The 21,107-nt window shown below is 52.1% G+C and overlaps 3 protein-coding genes across 6 annotated transcripts in view; 2 read left to right on the forward strand and 1 right to left on the reverse strand.

Annotated features, from left to right (window-relative positions):
* Nucleotides 1-5,932, forward strand: part of LOC138806858 (membrane-anchored junction protein-like) — a 43,059-nt gene extending 37,127 nt beyond the window's left edge. For both annotated transcript variants that reach the window (XM_069992273.1, XM_069992274.1), the window contains 3 exons: nt 639-711; nt 3,412-3,520; nt 5,264-5,932. In XM_069992273.1, the coding sequence (XP_069848374.1) occupies nt 639-711; nt 3,412-3,520; nt 5,264-5,309 (228 nt within the window). In that variant the 3' untranslated portion in view covers nt 5,310-5,932. The remainder of the gene's footprint in view (nt 1-638; nt 712-3,411; nt 3,521-5,263) is intronic.
* A 2,490-nt stretch (nt 5,933-8,422) lies between these two features.
* Nucleotides 8,423-9,765, forward strand: LOC138806859 (glycoprotein hormone alpha-2-like). Of its 2 annotated transcripts, XM_069992276.1 has the most exons (4): nt 8,423-8,638; nt 8,968-9,107; nt 9,269-9,453; nt 9,534-9,765. In XM_069992276.1, exons 2-4 carry the CDS (start codon nt 8,972-8,974, stop codon nt 9,633-9,635), a joined length of 423 nt encoding a protein of 140 aa, XP_069848377.1. In that variant the 5' UTR covers nt 8,423-8,638; nt 8,968-8,971; the 3' UTR covers nt 9,636-9,765. The 2 variants fall into 2 exon arrangements, with proteins under 2 accessions (XP_069848377.1, XP_069848376.1); XM_069992275.1 differs by lacking the exon at nt 8,423-8,638 and having other exon boundaries at nt 8,893-9,107.
* Nucleotides 9,766-9,815: 50 nt separating this feature from the next.
* Nucleotides 9,816-19,591, reverse strand: LOC138806813 (serine/threonine-protein phosphatase 2A 56 kDa regulatory subunit beta isoform). Of its 2 annotated transcripts, none has more exons than XM_069992161.1 (14): nt 19,573-19,591; nt 17,918-18,370; nt 17,043-17,239; nt 15,918-16,019; nt 15,659-15,751; nt 15,423-15,553; nt 13,543-13,602; nt 13,334-13,442; nt 12,855-12,908; nt 12,712-12,762; nt 12,470-12,589; nt 11,293-11,420; nt 10,959-11,060; nt 9,816-10,582 (listed from the first exon to the last, which is right to left on the reverse strand). In XM_069992161.1, the coding sequence occupies exons 2-14, from the start codon at nt 18,114-18,116 to the stop codon at nt 10,435-10,437; spliced, it is 1,494 nt and encodes a 497-aa protein (XP_069848262.1). In that variant the 5' UTR covers nt 18,117-18,370; nt 19,573-19,591; the 3' UTR covers nt 9,816-10,434. The 2 variants fall into 2 exon arrangements, with proteins under 2 accessions (XP_069848262.1, XP_069848261.1); XM_069992160.1 differs by lacking the exon at nt 19,573-19,591 and adding an exon at nt 18,823-19,137.
* Between the last annotated feature and the right edge of the window lie 1,516 nt (nt 19,592-21,107).

Below are 21,107 nucleotides of genomic sequence, written 5' to 3' on the forward strand. Positions count from 1 at the left end.
GCATTGATGGCTGCTAATGCCCTAGTCATGTTTTCGCTGCACCCAGCTCTAGCCATGCTGATTATATTTACTTGTTAATGGCATCATGCCCTTTTGCATGTGTCTGTCTGGAATACCCTGCTCTCACTGACCAGCTCCTCACCCTTATTATGAAAAATCCCACATGTCCATCAAGTCCCTATCCAAATGTCACTTCCCCTGTGAGGTCTTCTTTGACAGCTGCTACCGCTCTGCTCGAGCCTTCGGCAACTCTTGCAGGTAGCCTCTCTCTGTGTCCTGCAGTACACAGTTTAGGTGTGCTTTACCTCATGCATCATGCGTTTCTCCAAGGTGGCATTAAGATCCTCTGGTTTCTGAAACCCCAATGTTTTGTCAGAATAGCAAGTACTCAGCAGTGGGAGGTAACTGGACATTTGTTGGAAGGTAACCGTAGCTTTACTTGTTCTCTGCTTCTGAAGCATGTGGTTTTAGAGAGACAGTGCTTGGATGTGAAATGAAAAAGGACAGTTGTATAGAAGGAAATATAGGGCCTGCTTGGCCAGTCAGAAACGAGGCCCCAGTGCTGATGTGAAATAGCATTCATACCACTGGGCCCTAACAGGATAAAATTTAAGACTTTTCTTTGGTTTTCTTATCAGAACAGGGAAAGAGAAACCCAGCAGGAATGGCAGGAGACCCCAGCCTTTGATATCCCTGACATCCAGGAACAAGGTAAGTTGTAGAAGATTCATGCTTACTCTCCCTTAATAACCATCTGGCTCCCTATAATGCTTGGCTGAGCAAAGTGGCACAGCTCTCTGCATTTAGGCACCCTTGGGGAATGTGCCTGGCTCCTGTGTGGGTGAGATACCTTTGGCCATTCTCCAGTCTGGTGCCAATCCTAGAATCACAGAAGCCCCACTCCCACTTCCTTAAGTAGTGAAAGGAGGCAGCATGCCCCTTCCTGTACTTCTGATGGTGAAATTGATGTTCCCATGGTTTCAAAGCATTTCTGAATAAGATGGAAAGTTTTGTGGGAAAATTGAGAGGTCTAGTTTTCCCTTTCTTTTCTTTTCTTTCTTTCTTTCTTTTTTTTTTTTTTTTTTTTGTTGTTGTTGGTGGTGGTGGTCGTGGGGCTTGAACTCTGGGCCTGGGTGCTGTCCCTGAGCTCTTCAGCTCAAGGCTCTACCACTTGAATCACAGCACCACTTCCAGTTTTCTGGTGTTTTATTGGAGATAAGAGTCTCACCGCCACATCTGGGAAGAAGAGATAAATAAAGTTTATTTCCTGTAAAAAAAAAAAAAAAAAGAGTCTCACCGCCTTTCCTGCCCAGGCTGGTTTTGAATCGTGATCCTCAGATCTCAGCCTCCTGAGTAGCTAGGATTACAGGTGTGAGCCACCAGCGTCTGGCTTTTCCTTTTCTTTACTTTTGTTTTCTTGCTTGCTTGCTTTCTGTTTTTCTCTCTTTCTCTGTTTTCTTTCCTCTCTCTTTTTTTTCTCTTTTCTTCTCTCTTTCTCTACCTTCCTTCCTTCCTTCCTTTTTTCCTTTTTGGGGGGGTCCGGTTGTGGGGTCTGTACTCTGGCCTGGGCGCTATCCCTCAGCTCTTCAGCTCAAGGCTAGTGCTCTACCACTTGAGCCACAGCGCCACTTCCAGCTTTTTTTCTTTTTGCTTATGTGGTGCTGAGTAATCGAACCCAGGGCCTCATGCATGCAAGGCAAGCACCCTACCACTGAGCCACCTTCCCAGCCCTCCTTTTTTCCTTTCTTTCTTCTATGTATGTTAGTCCTTGGACTTGAACTAAGTCCCTAGGCATTACCTCTTAGCTTTGCACTCAAGGATAATGCCTACTACTTGACCCACAGCTGGACTTCTGATGGTGGTTAATTGGAGATAAGAGTCTCACAAGCCGGGTGCTGGTGGCTCACACCGGTAATCCTAGCTACTCAGGAGGCTGAGATCTGAGGGTTGCGGTTCAAAGCCAGCCCAGGCAAGAAAGACCGTGAGACTCCTATCTCCAATAACCCACCAGAAAACCGGAAGTGGCTCTGTAGCTTAAGCGGTAGAGCGCTCGCCTTGAGCTGAAGAGCTGAGGGACAGCACCCAAGCCCAGAGTTCAAGCCCCACGACCAACCAAAAAAAAGTCTCACAGACATTATCTGTGGTTTGGCCTTGAATCTTGATCCTCAGATCTCAGCCTCCTGAGTAGGTTTACAGGCATGAACCACTGGCACTAGGCTCAACTTTCTAATCTTTTACCCAGCATGAGGACTCAGTGTGGGCTACAGTTATCACAGAAGTGGAGCTGTGGGTATAGAAGCAGGTTGTAGTGCTGTACGAAAGTGAGTATTTGGACCAGTTGTCATTCCATGTGAAAACATACCAGCTTGCCAGGCACAAGTGGCTAACACCTATAATTCTTGCTACTTAAGAGGCTGAGATCTGGAGGATCATGGTCTAATGCCAACCCCGGCAGAAAAGTCTATAAGACTCCCATCTTCAAAAGAAACAAAGATGGCTGGGGCTGGGAAGGTGGCTCAGTGGTAGAGTGCTTGCCTTGCATGCATGAGGTCCTGAGTTCAATTCCTCAGCAGCACATATTGGTAGAGCACTAGCCTTGAGCTGAAGAGCTGAGGGACATCACTGACAAAAAAAAAAAAAAAAAAAAATTAGACAAAAGACAAAAGAAACAAAGATGGGCTGGGAAAGTGGTTCAGTGGTAGAGTGCTCGCCTTGCATGCATGAGGCCCTAGGTTCTATTCCTTAGCACCACATAAGTAGAAAAAGCCAGAAGTGGTGCTGTAGCTCAAGTTGTAGAGCGCTAGCGTTGAGCTGAACAACTGAGGGACAGCACCCCGGCACAGACAAAAAAAAAAAAAAAAAAAAAAAAGAGTCGGGTGTTGGTGGCTCATGCCTGTGATCCTAGTTTCTCAGGAGGCTGAGATCTGAGGATCATGGGTCAAAGCCAGACTAGGAAGGAAGTCTGTGAGACTCCAACTAACCACCAGAAACCCAGAAGTAGAGCTGTGGCTCAAAGTGGTAGAGCATTAGCCTTGACTAGAAAGAGCTCAGGGACAGTGCCCAGATCCTGAGTTCAAGTCCCATGACTGACCTAAAAAATATCAGGACTAGAACTGTAGCTCAGCTGGTAGAATACCAACCTATCAAGTGTGAAGCTTTGAGTTGTGTCACACACACACACAAATAACATACCACCTATAGGCTGGTATTTGAGCTATGTCAATATCTCACAATATTGAAAACTCCAAAGTCAGAATAGAATCTTACTGAGCTGAGATGAAATTGGAAAGGTCAGAACAAACAATTCACCTGGCTTTAAATAAACCTTGGTGTGAGGCTGCTCTACCATCTCTCCTCAGATGAAAGTAGGCCATGACAGGCCCTTTTCCTGCCTGAGTGTTTTCTTTACAGATTCTAAGTGGGGATACGGCCTGCCAGAGCCAAGTGTCCCGTCCGTGCTGCAGAACACCCCTCCTCCACCAAAAAAGCAAGGAACTAGTGGCTTCTTTGGGTTTCTGAGGTAAGACACCCTTCTGCTATTAAGCTAAGAGTTCATCTCCTGAGTCTTGCAGGGAGAGGGAATAAAGAAGAAAGCAGATTACTTGCTGAAGTTTCTTAATTCTGTTGAGATGGATCATGGAAATGAGATGAAAGCAATGGTTCCAGTTATGGTTGGGGTTAGGTTTTGTTTTGTTTCTGGTTTTTGGTTTTTTTGTTGTTGGGGTTTAGACCTGAGAGCTTCATCCTTGCTAGGTAGGCCCCTTACCATAGGATCCATGCCCCCACTCTTTTTGCTTTAGTGCTTTAGTTATTTCTCAGGTAAAGTCTCGTGCTTTTTGCCCAGACCAGCCTGGGACTGTGAACTCCTTCCTGTGCTTCCTGCATTCCTATTGGAACTACAGTGGTGTACCACCAGGAATGAGAAAGCCTCACTAACTTTATTGCCCAGATTGACCTCAAACCTCCTTTCTTTGCCTCACAAGTAGCTAGGATTATAGGCAGCCTTTGAGACACCACACCGAGCCTAATTTTGATTTTAATAAAGATTATCTTTGCTGGGAATGTGGCACAGTGATAAGTGCTTGCCTGGCGTGCAAAAAGCCCCGGATTCAATTCCTCACAGAAAAAGCTGGAAGTGGTGCTGTGGCTCAAGTGGTAGAGTTGCCTCGAGCAAAAGAAGCTCAGGGACAGTGCCCAAGCCCCGAGTTCAAGCACGAGGATGGGGAAAAGAAAAAAAAGTGTCTTCCTTTTCTTTTTTCCTTTTTTTTTTTTTTTTTTTTTTTTGGTGCTGGTCCTAGGGCTTGAACTCAGACCGGGTAGGTCTATCCCTGAGGTTTTTTTTTTGGTCAGTCATGGGGCCTGAACTCTGGGCCTGGGTGCTGTCATTCAGCTCTTCAAGCTTAAGGCTAGTGATCTACCACTTGAGCCACAGCACCACTTCTGGCTTTTTCTGCTTATGTGGTGCTGAGGAATGGAACCCAGGGCCTCCCGCACACGAGGCAAGCACTCTACCACTGAGCCACCTTCAGCCCCTCCCTGAGGTTTTTTTGTTGTTGTTTTTGTTTATTGCTGAAGGCTGGGGAACACTTGAGATACAACTCCACTTCTGGCCTTTGGTTCTTAATTAGAGATAAGTGTCTCACAGACTTTCCTGCCTTAGCTCCCTTCAAAGTAAGATCCTCAGATCTCACTCAGCCTCCCACATAGGTAGGATTTCAGATGTGAGCCACCGGCTCATTTTTGTGCAATTCATCCCCACTCAGATGTGCCAGTGTGCGGCCTCAATCCATAAACATTGCTTGAACTGAGACTATTCCTATTTTACTTGGGTTTTTGTAAGATTTGGTTACTGAGGTGCTGTGGCTCAAGTGGCAGAGTGCTATCCTTGAGCAAAAAGAAGCTCAGGGACAGTACCTAGGCTCTGAGTTCAAGCCCCAGGACTGGAAAAAAAAAAAAAAGATTTGGTTACTGAAAAGTTTCCATTCTCCCCTCTGAATCCAGGTTGTGTCTCCACAATTCTTTCTGCAGAGGGCAGTGAACATATCCCTCTGTCAGGGAGCCCATCCACCCTACCGCAATCCTTTTTCCTTTATTTGCCCCTCCTGAGTATAATCTAATTTAGGCACCTTCTCAAATGCTGTTCCAGACTTGAATTTCCATTCATTGGTTCCCCAGAGCAAAATGCCCTGACTAATGAGGTACTAATGGGAAGCAGAGAGGGGAAAGAGATGTCAGTCTCAGCCTATTATTCTCCTTCCTGCAGCACTCTCTTCCCCTTCCGGTATTTCTTCAAGAAGAGCAACCAGTGAGTCTTCTCGATGCCCCACAGCCGTGGAAAGGGGGTCTCCTGCCTGAAGCATTCCCTCTCCAACTCCATCCTTTTCCTGTTTTGGTTCTCCTTTTATTTTTGGAGACAATATTTTGTTGTGCAGCCTAGGCTAGCCAGCTGTTAACCCTCCTCCCTCAGCTTCCCGAGTGCTGGGATTACAAGCACGGGCTACCACACCCAGCTTTCATACTTTTCTTGTGACTTCTCTCTTTAGTTACAGAGATTAGGGGCCCACATTAAGTCCTCTTTGTTTTGCTTTAGTTTTGTCTTGTCTAAAACTTTAAGGAAGCTGGGAGCTGAGGGCTCACACCTCTAATCCTAGTTACTCAGAAGGCTGAGATCTAAAGATTGTGGTTCAAAGCCAGCCCTGGCAGGAAAGTCTGTGAGACTCTTTATCGCCAGTTAACCACCAGAAAACTGATAGTGGCACTATAGCTCAAAGTGGTAGAGCACTAGCTTTGAGAGGAGAAAAAAAAAACAACAACTCAGGGACAGGGCCTAGGCCCTGAGTTCAAGCCCCACAACTGGAAAAAAAAATTGAGATTTTTCTAAAATATTCTAGTCTGAGAATAGCCCTCAGGCAGTGTCTCTAGCACCTTAGGATCCTAACTTCAATAAATTACACTTGAAGTATTATTGATTGTATTTGGTCAAGTAGAAAGTAAGAGAGAACAAACAGAGGAAGCCATGCATAGACCTTCCCCTTGGTCACCTGGCTGCTGGTTCCAGAGTCACACTGGGCAGAGGAGTCTCTACCTGATCCCAGTTTCCTGCCAGGGATTAGGGGAAGACTCACTGTCCTGAGCCCTGCTCCAAAAGATATGACATCTTCCCCAGTTCAGCGTCGCCTCCACAGACAAATGCTCCCAGATGTCTGTCACTCTGGTCTCTGGTGGGTCACACTGTTTATCAGATGAGGAAGAAGGCAGTGCGAGTTAGGGCCCCTGGAACAGTCAAGGCACCCAAGCTGTCTTCAGCCAGAGGCCTGTCTGAGACAGATCTTAGACTTGTGTGCTCCAAGAACCAAAATAATTGAGGGAAACTCACTTTAGCTCAGAACAAAGGAATCACTTTTTAACTATTTGAGATGTCCAGAATTAGAATGGGCTGCCTGTGAGGTAGTGAGCTTTAAACTGCTAATCTCTTATCACATGCCAAAGGGTTCCTAATGAGTGGGGGAGTGGGGGCAGCCCTGTTGAGCCCTCCTCTACCTTCAGCAGAGAGAGGAGGTGGGTCACTGTGGGAGGGCCTGGAAATCGATTCAGGACCAGTACAGAGAAGGGGATGCCATAGGGTATAGCTATTTGAGGCTTAGGAGTGACATGACACCAATTCTTCTTAACTGGTATTTACTGTCTTTGCCCTGTTAACCTAAACATGGCCTGCTGAAAAGCACAAGTCCAGTCTGGAGGTTTGAGCACCCCACCCACCCTGACTCAGGCCTTGGGAAAACGGTTCTTCTCTGAGCTCATTACTTCATCTGGAAAAACAGGGGTGTGGGAGGGGGTAGATTTGGTGAGCTCCTAGACTGCCTCCTTCTGATCTCTGCTAACTAGGACTTTTTGTTTCTCAATTTACCACTTTTTTTTTTCATTTTTATCTTTAAAATGCTGGTACCAGAGCTTGAATTCAGATCCTTGGGCTTTTGTCTTTTCACTCAGAGCTAGCACTGTACCACTTGAACCATGCCTCTATCCTGGCATTTTTCTGGTTAGTTGCCAAGTCTCCTAGACATTTCTGTTGGAGCTGGCTTCAAACTGTGATCCTCAAATCTCAGCTTCCTGAGTAGCTAAGATTACAGGTATGTACCACTGGTGCCCAGTTCTTGCCATATCATTCTCTCAAGCATAATTCAGTAGTATGGCTGGACAGTCATATCAGTCTGCTTAATGAGCTGTGATTTTCAGCAACTTTCTCCTCTGAGCCTTAGTAGCCTTGCTTTTAAAACTGGAGTTGGAGGTGAGCACCAGTGGCTCATGCCTGTAATCCTAGCTACTCAGGAGGCTGAGATCTGAGGATCAAGGTTCAAAGCCAGCCTGGGCAGGAAAGGCTGTGAAACTGTTATCTCCAATAAATCACCAGAAAACCATAAGTGGTGATGTGGCTCAAGTAGTAGAGCGCTAGCCTTGGGTTGAATTGCTGAGGGACAGTGCTCAGGTCCAGAGTTCAAGCCCCATAACCAGCAACAACAACATCTAAAAAACTGGAATTAGGAGTTGGACTACATAGATTTGCTGAAGTTGACAGCTTCAGGCTCTTTCAGGAGTCAGGTTCCTGCTGTTCCAAGGGAACCTGTAGCTCAGAGTCCCTTCAGAATGAGCAGACATTCACTGAATACTGGAAGAGAGGCTCTGAATGCACTCAGTGCCCCCGCTGGGCTGTACCACTCAGCACCACTGAGGATCCGCACTGGTGAGATGTCCCTAGATCCTGGCATCCCCTCCCCAGTCAGGAAGGGACCCAGGCCCAACTGAGTCCTTTTTTTTTTTTTTTTTTTTTTGGTCAGTCATGGGGCTTGAACTCTGGGCCTGGGTGCTGTCCCTCAGCTCTTCCGGTTTTCTGGTGGTTTATTGGAGATAGGAGTCTCACGGTCTTTCCTGCCCTGGCTGGCTTTGAACCGCGATTCTCAGATCTCAGCCTCCTGAATAGCTAAGATTACAGGCGTGAGCCACCGGCGCCCGGCTCCAACTGAGTCCTTCTTTTTTTTTTTTTTGGGTCCGGTCGTGGGGCCTGAACTCTGGGCCTGGGCGCTGTCCCTCAGCTCTTCAGCTCAAGGCTAGTGCTCTACCACTTGAGCCACAGCGCCACTTCCGGATTTTTTCTTTTTGCTTATGTGGTGCTGAGGAATCAAACCCAGGGCCTCAGGCATGCAAGGCAAGTGCTCTACCACTGAGCTACCTTCCCAGCCCCCAACTGAGTCCTTCTAAGGCAGGGTGTGGGCAAGGGCCTGAGCCAGGAAGTGACTGCCTAAGGTCATAAGAACAGGGGAGCCAGGTGTCTAGACAGCAGCCTCTCACCCCCTCAGCAGCCCAGGCTGTCTTCCACCTCGCCTCTGCAGCCCCACAGCTGCAGCCTGTGGATCAGAGGAAGGAATAAGCAGCAGAGGCCACTCTCTGAGGACGGCACTCAGAGCACAGCTCCCAGGGGCCTCAGGCTGGGAGGCGCCTGGGAGCTGGATCTCCTCTTTGGGAGGGCGTGGCACCAGAACCTGCAAATATAAGAGTGGAGAGCAGCAGGCACGGACACCTACTGGAGGCACTGGAGGCCTGTGAGCTGCCTGCACTGTTCCCGCCAGGCTGGGGAGTACTGGTGAGCTCTGGGGGACAGCGTGAGGGGAAACTGGATGGGGGTGCTATGGTGGGGGGAAATATGGGTCCAGGTCCTGGAGGCTGAGCTGGGGCATGAGAGAGGAAGATGCTTATGGCCCCAAGGCTAATTCCAGGAGAGAATCTGGCTGATGCACAAGTCCTATCTAGAGAGGGCTGGCACACCCATCCAGTGACCCAGGTAGGTGACAGATACACACGCCCGTGCTCACACACACTCCCTCAATGGTAGACACTCCTCACCTCTCAGAAAGAGCAGCTCAGCCCTCTCATGGGAGGCAGTTGGTGTCTAACTGCACCCGACACCCGCAGCCCCATGAAGACCCCACCTAGTATTTCTACAGTGCAGAGGCCCATGGCATCCCTCCCAGCCCTGCTCCTCAGCCTGCTGGTCCTGGTTGTCTCTGAAGGCCAGGGTCAGGAGACAGCCATCCCAGGCTGCTACCTGCACTGTGAGTAACGTGGGGGCCTGCCAGAGGGCCGGGGAGGGAGGACCTCTGGGTGGGCACAGAGCTGGTGGACTGGATTGCAGGCAGGCTACACCCTGCAGGGACCCACCAGGAGGCTCGGACAACGGGACATGCCTTTACAGCCCATTTGCCTCTGCTTCCAGCTTTCAACGTGACCATGCGAAGCGACCGCCAAGGCACCTGCCAGGGCTCCCATGTGGCCCAGGCCTGTGTGGGCCACTGCGAGTCCAGCGCGTTCCCTTCCCGGTACTCTGTGCTGGTGGCCAGCAGCTATCAACACAACATCACCTCCGTCTCTCAGTGCTGTACCATCAGCGGCCTAGAGAAGGTAAGGGGCCTGAGCCAGGGGTGCTGGGGTGGACAGGAGGAGGCCGGGAATGGGATGAATGTGGGTCCCCTCGCCTACAGGTGAAGGTGCAGCTGAGATGTGCGGGAAACCGCCAGGGAGAACTGGAGATCTTCACGGCCAGGGCTTGCCAGTGTGACATGTGTCGCCTGTCCCGCTACTAGCCGCGGGGCCTCGTGGCCATGGCGTCCTTTTAACCAGGGGTCACAGCTGCTGTCTGGAATGGTCACCTCATGAGGAGTTCTGCCTTCTCTTTGTTTCTGCCTGGCTTCCACCCAGTTTGTATCCCATCACTCCATGTCCGCCTGGGCCCCTCAATAAAGCAACCAGCTCTCAAGTCTCTCTTTATTAAGTCTGTCCTCCAACCAGAGGAGGGAGATAGACCATGATTCCTGTGACCCCTGACCCTAGGACATTGTCCACCTCTTCTTGCCTGTGCCCTCACCCCTCCCCCTGCCCAATAAATAAAAAGGGGACAAGGAAGTTCAGGGCAAGGGAGAGGAGGGAAGGAGGTGCCCCAGGGCCAGGACAGTGTCTTGCTGAGGGTGAGCGGGGCAGAATAAATAGACCATGGGCCCCACGGTAGGGGTGAGGAAGGACCTGGCTTCAGTCCCAGGCAGGGGCAGGCCAGGTCCTGAGGACCCTTGCTCCAGCAGGGACCGGGGTGGGATCCTGCCTGCAGCCCGGAGCCCAGTGCTGCAAGCTGGGAAAGAGTGCTGACGGCTTCCCAGTCAAGCCGCCCTGCTTAAGTCTTGCCACAGGGCCTGCAAGGTCCGCTGCCGAGACCACCATCTTGCCTTCTCGTCTCCCCCAATGAAAGCTGCCCACGCGGGCCGGCAGGGCGTCCTCAGAGCCATTCTGGCAAGGCCAGGGGGAGGCAGGTGTCCCTCTGGACCCTAGCCAGGAGATGGAATAGAGGGACTGATGGCTCTGGGCTTTGCTTCTCCCCTTCTGGGGGGCTCTCTAGCTCTGACCCCCACTGGCGGCCACCTGGGGTGCTAGCCGTGGGAGGGGGGCATCCCTGGCTTCCTGGGTCCCCTGTAGCCGGCGTAGCCGCAGCTCCTCCAAGCCTTGCCATAGCTCTTGGCGCTCCCGGGCCTTCTGCTGCTCCCTGGGGAGAAAAGGTGAGGCAGTTCCTCTCCCTGGGGTCTCCACCAGCCCACCTGCCCTCGCCCAACCCCGCTGCAAAGGGGAGCCACTTCATGTGGCTCAGTGGGGGCTGCTGAGGTTAAGAGCTGGGAGGCATGAGAAGATGAGCTGTCTGCGAGGGGACACAGCTGCAGAGGGAAACTGCAGGTCAGCGCCAGACAGGCTACCGGGAAGAAGGCCAGAGGATGTGGTGGGTAGTTAGGAATAGGACAGCTGGCACTTGACGGGGGGGGGGGGGGGGGGGGGGAGACTGGACATCTGACCACAGAGTTGGAGTTTCCTTCTATATTCCCTCCTGCCCACTTGTCCCTCCTCTGACACCCAGCCCCAGTGCTCACTGCTGCTTCTCCAGCTTGTAGGAGGCCGTGAGCTCATCGAACAGTTTTCCATTCATCTCCATGAAGGTCTTGAGCACATTGTAAATCAGAGACACGATGGTTCTTCGCATAGTCAAGGTGAGGAGTGAGAAGATATGTTAAATGTCAATGTGACCTCAACTCCCTCTCTGGCGGTCTGTCTATCCCCATCCCCAAACACCACAGCGCTGCCCACTTCCCTGTCCTCTACTATCCCTTGCCATTCTGCCCCTGGCTCTAACTCTGTCCAGCTAAGAGGTCCAGAGGCTGGGTTGGTCCTGGTTTCTAAGGGTTAGGGCAAGGCCTGGGTACTCACTGATTCCAGTGCTCCTTGGAGACTTGGTAGAGGGTCCCAAACACAGCAGGCAGCACAGTGTGGCAGTTGTCCTCAATGAGGCTCAGGATGTACTCGTTATTCCAGAAATACAGAGCCCGCTCTGCAACCTGGACAGGCAAGATGGTAGAGTGGGCCTGGCAGGCTTGGGTATATGTAAGCCTTCCCCAAACCCAGGCCTCATTCATCCCATCCTGAGGGCTTATGCTACCCACTAGAGGAAAATATGGGAAAAGAGCAGAGTCCTGAGATTGGAGTCCAACACTTTAGCAAATCCTAATTCTACTACAGCTGCCACTATACTGAGGTGAGGCATTCAGCTTCTCAGCCTCATTTGTCAGATCTATAAAATGGAACTAATAATAGGCACCTCCACCAGGCTGTTGGAATAAAATGAGCTACTGGACTTTGAAGTATTTAATAAAATTAAGTACTAGCAAGGTGCTGGTGGCTCACATTTGGAATCCTAGCTACTCAGTAGGCTGAGATCTGAGGATCCCAGTTTGAAGTCAGCCTAGGCAGATAAACCCATGACTCCAATTAACTAGCCCAAAGCAGAACTAGAAGTGTGTCTCAAGTGGTAGCGTGCCAACCTTGAACAAAGAAAACTAAGCAAGAGAGCAAGATCCTGAGTTCAAGCCCTAATAATGGCACGCACGTGCACACATGCATACACACACACACACACACACACACACAGATTACCAGAATCCCTCCGAAACTACTTCCATTGCTATAACAGGAGAGTGTCTGACCACATGCGTGAGTTACAGCTGCTGAGATGGTGTGGGGAAGCTGCACCAAGTCCTCACACGGGGCTAAGGAAATCTATGGCCACTAAGAAAACCATTTACCATACATAACAGTCATGAATTTTGGTCCCCATCACTATTCTGTGAAGAGACTGCTCTTGGCCCATTTCACAGATAAAGAAACCACTATGGAGTGGTGAAGTGGTTTGTCTAAGGACCCCAGCCAGTAAAACGCAGACCTGAAGCTTTACCCTAGGGCTTCTGACCCTAAGTCAAGCATCTCCCCAGTACCAAACCCAGCACTCTATGGAGAAGAAATGGGGAGAGGAAGCTATGCTTCGTAGACTGGGCAATCCTTCACAGACTATTCCTTTTCCCACTCATTGCTGCCTGTCCCTGCCCTATACCTGGAAATGGGGGCTGGAGACACAGCGAGCCACCTGCTTGAAGAGGGGCTCCTGGATCTTCACAAACTGGGAGGGCTCAATGACATCCAGAATCTCTTCCATCTCGCCCAGAAACATCACCTGCAGGAGGGGTGGAGGCAGTGGCTCACATTCCCCCTCCCCCTCCCAGCAACACACACCTGCCTTCTGGAACTGAGCCCTCCCAGCCTCCCTCCTGGGGGGTGTCAAAACCCCCTCCATACCTCCTTCTGGGTGCAGGTTTTGGGCCAATATTTGAGCAGTCCCCGGATCACCTGTGGAGTTGAGGCACAAGAATCTTGTCAGGCCTGCACAGTGCGGGGCCCACCTTTCCCCCCCCTTCCCCCCCCCCCCCCCCGACACTCACATGCTCTGTCAGGGTGGCATCCTTCTCCAGGAACTGTACCACACAGTATGCCAGCTGCAGGGGGGCAGGGTGGAGAGGAGGAGGACGGGGTCAGGAGGGGCCAGGGGTGCCTTGTTCACTGAGCACTTAGTGCACACAGAAACACCATGCTCTGGATGCTCAGGACCACGAAGCAGCACATTTAACCCTTATCAATTTTACACACAGACTTCTGCATCCTAATCTCTGAGACCATTCAGAAGGAGGCAAGAAGCACCCTGAAGGTGGGCAGGCAGAGAGGAAGGGTTGAGGAGGGCAGCACAGCACTCATGTATGAAGTCAGCCTTAAAGGGCCAGCAGGAAATCCTAAGCTAGAGTGGACTGAAATTAGTAGGCATGAAGGTGGAATAGAATCCCTTGAGTGTGGGGCTGACATCCTGGCCCCACTGACACCCCACATTCCCCCACTCTGCTGTGTCAGAGCTATGCCTGGGCCTTACCTGGGCATGAAAGACAGACAGTGACTTGACAGAATGCAAGGGGATGAGGACACGAACCAGGAACTGCTTGTGCTCAGTCTTCAGGGGCAATGCAAAGCCATTGATGATGCTTGAGAGGGAGCAGAAGAGAGGAGCAGGGCTCAGCCACCGAGCCCCAGCCTCCCTTCTCCCCCCAACTCTCAGCGCCAGCTGAGGCCAGGATGAGTCACCTTCCTAAGATCTCCAGTAGTTCAGCCACACCATTGAAGTGCTCCAGCTCGTAGATGAACCTGCAAGATGAAGAGAAGAATGTGGGGGAAGCTCAGAGCAGCATGGTTAGCCCCACATCCCATTAGCCATCCAGCCTGCCACCCTCACCTAACCTGCACACACACATACCAGTGCTCCAACCCGCAGGCTGGACTCCTTTCTCTGGTTCTCAAATATGCCTACCTGAGAAACACCCTTGCCAGCCCAGCCACCACTGCTGCTCCGACTACTGGCTTAGCCTTTTTTTTTTTCCTGTCAATCATGGGACTTAAACTCTGGGCTTGAACGCTGTCCCTGAGCTCTTTAGCTCAAGGTGAGCGCTCTACCACTTGAGCCCAGCACCACTCCCAGTTTTCTGGGGTTAATTGGAGATAAGAGTCTCACAGGCTTTCCTCTCTGGGCTGGCTTTGAACCATGATCCTTAGATCTCAGCCTCCTCAGTAGCTAGGATTACAGGCGTGAGCCGCCAGTGCCTGACTTAGCCTTTCTCCTCTAAGGCACTCCAGCTCTCTTCCTCCCAGACCTGGCACTTCTTACCTGAGGCCCAGCAGGCACCTAACCTACAAAAATTTCTCTCTTATGCAGTCTACCAAAGCAATGACAAAGACTTAGAACATCTGCTCTGTACCCTGTAATTCTGAGATCTGTCCTGGGAGGCAGAGCGTATTGAAGCCATTACACTGATGCAAAAGTCAAGACTCAGTGCTCAAAGGTCTCACGCCCAAAGTTAATAAGTGGGGAAGCTAGTGAGGGGCGGAGCTCCTGGAGGCCACCATCACGTCTTCTTGACTTTGCGGCTAATCACAGGTGCTTTGAAGGTACCACTTCACTTCACCTGAAGCATGATCCCTAGGTTAATTCAGGCAGCACCCTATTTCAAAGAGAGGAAACTGGGCTGGGAAGGTAGCTCAGTGGTAGAGTGCTTGCCTTGCATGCCTGAGGCCCTGGGTTCGGAAGTGGCACTGTGGCTCAAGTGGTAGAGCGCTAGCCTCCAGCTGAAGAGCTGAGGGAGAGCACCCAGGCCCAGAGTTCAAGCCCCACAACCGGACCCCCCCCCAAAAAAAAAAAAAAAAGAAAGAAAAAGAGGAAACTAGCAGAGCACTTAAGCCATTTCTTCAAGTCCACTCAAGTACTGGAACCAAACTCAAATACAGGCTGGCCAACTCCACAACCATGATCTCTAAAACGAGTCCACTGCTGGGCACCAATAGCTCACGCTTGTAATCCTAGCTACTCAGGAAGCTGAGATCAAGAAAGTCTGTGAGACTCCTTATCTCCAATTAACCATCAAAAAAAAGCCGGAAGTGCAGCTGTGGCTCAAGTGATAAAACCTGAGCTTTGAGCAAAAAAGCTAAGGAACAGTGCCCAGGCCTTGCATTCAAGCCTCAATACTGACATGAGGGAGATAGAGAAAACAAAAGGTCATGTAAGCTCCCGTCAGCCAGTGGGGGTGTTGTGCTCAGTATACGTTTGCAGAAAGAGTATCTCTTTGGGTCCTTCCTTACATGACAGCATCATAAGGATCAAATTTCCATCCTTGGCTTCCCTAGACTGGCCTAGTGCCTGTAAACTACTCTCTTAGCCTCTATTTTGTCATCTGTCAAATGGAAATAAATACTAATTTTCTGCTGACTTCATATGCTCGCATTGTGTAATCAATATTGCTATGTAGTGAGAACTTGGTAAATACATACCCCACACAGTCCGGGAGCCTAACATCTCAACACTATCTTCCTTCCTTTCCTCCCTTCTTCCCTCCTTCCTTCCTTCCCTCCTCCCTTCCCCTCCAACCCCTCTTTTCTTCCTTTTCCCTCTCCTCTCCCCAGAAGCAGCCACTCACCGGAGGAAGATGTGGTTACACTGTTTGCGGATGTAGGCTCGTAGACCCAGGAACTTGCCATAGACCCGATGTAAGATGGTCTTGAGGTACTCACGTTCTCGGGGGTCTTCACTATCAAATAGCTCCAAGAGCTGTGGGAGTTGAGGGGGGCTCCAGTAAAAGGTCAACCCCTAATCATTCCCATTCTACACCATGCCCTACCTACAGTACCACCCAGCCTGGGCTCCCCACATCACCATCAAGACAAACTTTTGATCCACATATCTCTTGGCTACAGAAGGCTGGAAGTCTGGGCTCTCCAGGAAACGCAGGAAAAATTCATATACCAACTAGAAAATGCAGACAGACAAAAAGACGAGTTCAGTCACAGCCTCACCCAGCCGCTCCACCCTGGGGCCCTCATGCAAGCCAACACCTGCCCACCCCCCACCCCCAATCCAAGATCCTCAGACTGCCTGGAAGTGCAGACCCCTACTTCCCCCAAGCCCTTCACACCTGCAGATGTGGCCAAGAAGGCTCAAGGTTGGGCTCATCCTCTTCAGGGTCAAATTCAGGGTTCTCACTGGGTGGTAGGGTCCGGAAGATATTCACTGAGATCTGGAAGGGTGTGGGAAGGCAAAGTCAAGGTTCTTTAGGATGAAGGCAGAAGCCAAGGGATCCCTCGTGCAACATTCTAGCAGGTCACCCTCTGCTCCAGCAAGCACTTTAGAACTTGGACAGTCATAACTTAAACCTAGTTCAAAAGTAAGTCTTAGGTCAGGAGCAAGGAATCTAAGGGCAGACAGAATATAACTCTAGATAGGGACCCAGAGGGGATGTAAGGTCAAAAGTAAAGGGTAAGGCTGGGAAGTTGGCTCAGTGGTAGAGCGCTTGCCTTGCATGCATGAGGCCCTGGGTTCAATTCCTCAGCACCACATAAGCAAAAAGAAAAAAGCCAGAAGTGGCGCTGTGGCTCAAGTGGTAGAGTGATAGCCTTGAGCTGAAGAGCTGAGGGACAGCGCCCAGGCCCAGAGTTCAGGCCCCACAATCGGACCAAAAAAAAAAAGTAAAGGGTAGAGCCGGGTGCTGCTGGCTCACACCTATAATCCTAGCTACTTAGGAGGCTGAGATTGAGGATCTCGGTTCAAAGCTAGCCTGGGCAAGAAAGTCCATGAGACTCTTATCTCCAAAACCCACTAGAAAACCAGAAGTGGTGCTGTGTCTCAAGCAATAGAGGACTCGCCTTGAGCTGAAGAGCTCAGCGACAGCACCCAGGCCCAGAGTTCAAGCCTCACAACTGACAAAAAAAAAAAAAAAAAAAAAAAAAAGGAAAGGGTTCACAGGCATTATGGGAAAGAAAGGGGAAATGTATGGCTCAGACATTATTGGAGAGGCAATTCTGAGTCAGTCCAAGGAAGGCAAGCTGCCCAGGAGAAAAGCACCCACCCCCCTCAGCTCCAACAAGCAAAGGTGCAGATATGGACTGAAGATGAAGTCCCAAGTGGGTGCTGGACAGCAATAGGACTCAGTGGAGATGGAAGACATGGATCTTGAGATTAAACTGAGGAGTGTTGGGTTTATTCTCTGTGCAGGGATTTTTAGGAAGGTCAGTAGGGTTTGTGTGCTGGGTCCAGTGCTCACCATGCGGATGATGTCCGGGTAGACAGGCTCAATGAGGACGCCCCGGGTGCTCCCCACACATTCCACCAGCTCGTTAAGGGCTGCCCGCTTCACCTCTTTCCCCTTTAGGTCAGCCACACAGTCCAAGAAGTCAAACATCACCCCACACTGGGCCAGCTTCCGGCTTAGCAGGTCATGCAGCTCAGAGGCTGGCACATCTGGGGAGAGATGGGGGCCATACTACCAGAGCTCTGAGTCCAGGTGGTCCTCCCTCATCCCCACAGCTGGCTTTCTAAGCAGTCTCTGCTGCCCTCAGGCCCTAGGATGTAGTTTAGAGAGCAAACATCTCCTGGTCCCCCAGGTTAGATAGCTGAAGGTTATATAGCTTCACCTCTCTCCTAATTCATGCTCAGAGACTTTGTGATTTTTAAAGCAAGAGCAAAATCCTTGATGTACAAGCAGGGTTGTATATTTCTGAAACACACAATGCCTCCTTTTCCTAGATGGCGCCCCAGTCTACCAGCAAGAAGTGGAGAAGTCGTCAGGGGTGAGGGTAGAGGCTATGTGGTGATGACAGGGAGCCGTGCCAAGCACCTGCTCCAGAAGCCAGGCAGCTGGTTGAGCTGATAGTGGCCGCCTGGAAGCCAGGCTGTGGGCCCCACCCTTGGCCCTAGCCTGCCCCCCAGGGTGGCGCCACTTCCTGATGCCCCACCTCCAGGCCAGTCAGACCATGCGTCAGCAGAGGGTTGGAGGGCTGGGGTCAGTTCTGACCGAGTCCCTCACCTGGGAGGACAAGCTGCCAGCTATGTCTTACCCCTCCCCACCACCCCTCCCCAATGCTGGTTCCCCCTCCAGGGCTCAGGAACCCTGGAAGCCAGCAGCAGCTCCCAGCTCACCTTTGAGCAGGGGCAGTGGCGTGAGCTCTTGCTGGTTGCTCTGATAGCGGAACTGAGAGGAGCTGTGGGAACGCCTGGGCCTGGCCCTGCGCAGGGACCTGCGGGAGAAGCCATCCACCTTGTCAGGTGGTGGCACAGGAGACAGTCCTGGGGAGGAGGGGCTGGTAGGGGTGCTTGCAGGGGGCAGCTTGGTCTCCATGGTGGGCAGGCAGCAGGTCAGGTCTTCAGAGCTCCTGGGACTCCTGAAGGAGGCTGGATGAGGCTGAGCAAACTAACTGGGGCCCATCCTGCCAGGTTTGGGGGGGGGGCACAACCACAGTTCTGGCCCCCCCCCAGGGCCTTTGGCAATTGCCCAGTCCTGGGGGGCAGGCAGGGAGAAAGGCGATGGCTCAGGCCTTAGGTCCTTCCTTGGGGGTCCAGAACAGTCCAGTTAGGGATCCCAAGCTGGCTCTTCTGAGAAGGCAGGGCAGAAAGGTCAGCAAGAGAGAGGCAGAGAGACAGAGACAGAGAACCGGTCAGTTCTTTCAAAGACAGACTGGGTGATGCAGCTGGGAGCTAGGGTCTTCTTTTTCTCTCCCACCCTTGCACAGACCCCAAAACAGGGTGCAGTCCCTCCCATCTTGGACTTGTCCTCCCAGGATCTAAAATAACCCCTCCCCAAAGACGGCCTATCACCCAAGCCAGCATCTCTTCAGAAAGACCACAGTCCTCATCCCGGGCCCTTTACAAGCCGTCTTGGTCCACTAATGCCAGCCACAGCGGACTCACGCAAAAATGGGGGGGAGGGGGGACCCTGTCCCTGTGCCACCCCATCCTAGACCCCAGCATCCTCTCCAACCCCAGTTCCTTCAGAGTCCACAAATCTCATGCGGGGAGGCGGGCGAAAGGAAAGGGGGGACACTCACTTCTCAGAACCCCACACTTTGGTCGCCGACCCCCGAGGGGGGGCTGCCTACGAGGAGGGGGCGTCGGATCGGCCGCTCGGGGCGCTAGGGCTGGGCGGCGGCGCTCCGGGGTTCTTTCCTGGGCTCCGGGGGGGCTGGAGCATGCCCCAGCTCAGCCCCGGGGCGGGGGACCGGGACCTCGGCGGGCTCCGAGCCGGCCCCGGCAGCGCGCGGCCCTGGGCTGGCGTCGGGGGACTGGGTTCGGCGCGGTGCGGCGCGGCGCGGCGCAGCGGGAGCCCCGGCTCGGTGCGCACCGGCACCCGCCGCCCAGATGCTCGGGATGACATCAAGCCACCTCCCCCCCCCTCCCGCCCGGCCCGCCCCGCCCCGCCCCGCACCTCCCGGCGGGGGGGGGGAGCTGCGTCAGGACGGCCCGAGGGCCGCTGGGAAATGTAGTCCCGGCCCGGCTTAAAGGGAGAGACGTCCGCCGGGGTAACCCCCCAAGAGCGAACTCCAGACCCTGGGGTAGAGGCTGAGACGTCTCAAGCCTGAGAGCGGGGTGGGGTGCGCTTCAGCTGGAGGCTGGAGCCCCAGATTCTGGAAAGGGTGACTGAGCAAGAAAAGAGGAAGACGCTGGAGAATGCACCAGGAACGGAGGCGGGGGGTGGGGGGGATCCTGGCAGGAAAGAGGCCCAGCACGCAATGCCCGGCGCATGGCTTTGGCCTAGGCCATCTATGTCCCGACCATCCCTTTGGGAACACTTCCCTCACCCCAGAATGGCTGGACGCCTCCAAAATCCCTTGAAAACTGGCGTTGGACTGGTTAATAGTCCGGCACTGGCGAGTCAGAGACCTCGGGGAGGGGTGTGGGTCACCAGAGGATGCTGGGAAATGTAGTCCATCCTCAGACCTGCAGTCCCCCTCCCATCTCGTGCTGTCTTCGGTGACATCATGGTCTATGGTTTAAAGGGCCAGACCTGGGGCGGCAGAGCATGAGAGCAGGTGTTCCCCTGGACCTTCCCACTCCCACGCAGCTGGGCCCCCTGACCGTTCAGATCCCGACATGTGCCAGAGGAGGAGATCTTGATTTGAAAACAAAACCAAAACCAAAACCCAAAACAAAAAACCTCTACTAATGTATCCAAGACTGACACTCAGCAGGGATTCAGGAGTTTGGCAATCTGACCCAAAGTCTCCAGCTGCCATCCTGAGTCCCCTTCCCAGAACCCTAGGCTCTGACACATTTTATTCTGCTCAACTGCTGTGAAATCTCCACCCTGAAGTTTTGCCGGGCTGAATGCTGGTCTATACTGAGCAGAAGGGGAAGGTAATGAACCTAGACAGTGAGGTCAGAGAGGGCCCTGGGACCCTTTTCAGAATCTGCTCCACCCTGCTCTGGGCCCTGGAGCCCATATCAGAAGAGACATGGGTACCCAGGAGGTATTTATTGGCCATTTGAAGCAACAGAAAGCCAAGAGGCTGCAGTTTCCCTAAGCTGGGATCCAAGACTGGATCATAGGAGAGCCAGCCAGTGTCCCCCCACCCCACCCCACCAAGTGAGACCTTTAACTCTCCTCCCTGCTTGCCCACCTCCTCAGCTCAGGAGGTGAAACCTCTCCCACACCCCTAAACACCAAACTGGGGAGCACAGACCCACAGGAGCCGTGTCTTGCCCTAGATGACACACTTTATCAAGAAACCAGCTAGATCCAGTCCTCTACATAGATCACCACCACCACCACCACCACCCCTACCTCCCCTGGTCTGGGCTGGTGATGTGGAATTGAATACATTGCATGAGGACTGAAAAGCAGAGGAGAGACCAGAGATTGGTGAAATAAATGACTCCCTCCCCTATCCACTGGGGGCTGGGAATGAAACTGAGTCAGGATAGATTAGAACCATGGGTTTCACACAGGGTAGGAAAGCCTTATATCTCATATCTCTGAAATCTCACTTAGCCCCAGATGTTGTATTTGATCTGATGTCATCTAGGAAGGACACAGCTATTGAAAGTTTTTTTTTCTTTTTTTAATATCTTTATTGAGACATAGACATACCTTAAAATTAATCTATTTTGGGGCTGGTTTTGTTGGTGGTTGTTTTTTTTGTGGGGGGCGGGGGCAGTCCTAGGGCTTAAACTCAGACATGGGCACTGTTCCTGAGCTGCTGCTTTTTTTTTTTTTTTTCCCGGTCGTGGGGCTTGAAGTCTGGGCCTGGGCACTGGGCCTGGGCCTGGGCTCTTCAGCTCAAGGCTAGCACGCTACCACTAAAGCCACAGCACCACTTCTGGCTTTCTGGTGGTC

The sequence above is a fragment of the Dipodomys merriami genome, unplaced genomic scaffold (assembly GCF_024711535.1).
Source record: "Dipodomys merriami isolate MVZ:Mamm:240054 unplaced genomic scaffold, mDipMer1.0.p SCAF_409, whole genome shotgun sequence".
Taxonomy (NCBI): Eukaryota; Metazoa; Chordata; class Mammalia; order Rodentia; family Heteromyidae; genus Dipodomys; species Dipodomys merriami.

Coding starts and splice junctions, on each gene's coding strand:
- LOC138806813 (XM_069992161.1), bottom strand. CDS start 18,116: ATGGAGACCAAGCTGCCCCCTGCAAGCACCCCTACCAGCCCCTCCTCC. Junction 16,020..17,042: donor ACCCGGACATCATCCGCATG/GTGAGCACTGGA, acceptor ACACCCTTCCAG/ATCTCAGTGAATATCTTCCG. Junction 13,603..15,422: donor TGTAACCACATCTTCCTCCG/GTGAGTGGCTGC, acceptor TTCATCTTGCAG/GTTCATCTACGAGCTGGAGC.
- LOC138806859 (XM_069992275.1), top strand. CDS start 8,927: ATGGGAGGCAGTTGGTGTCTAACTGCACCCGACACCCGCAGCCCCATG. Junction 9,108..9,268: donor CCCAGGCTGCTACCTGCACT/GTGAGTAACGTG, acceptor CTCTGCTTCCAG/CTTTCAACGTGACCATGCGA. Junction 9,454..9,533: donor CCATCAGCGGCCTAGAGAAG/GTAAGGGGCCTG, acceptor CCTCGCCTACAG/GTGAAGGTGCAGCTGAGATG.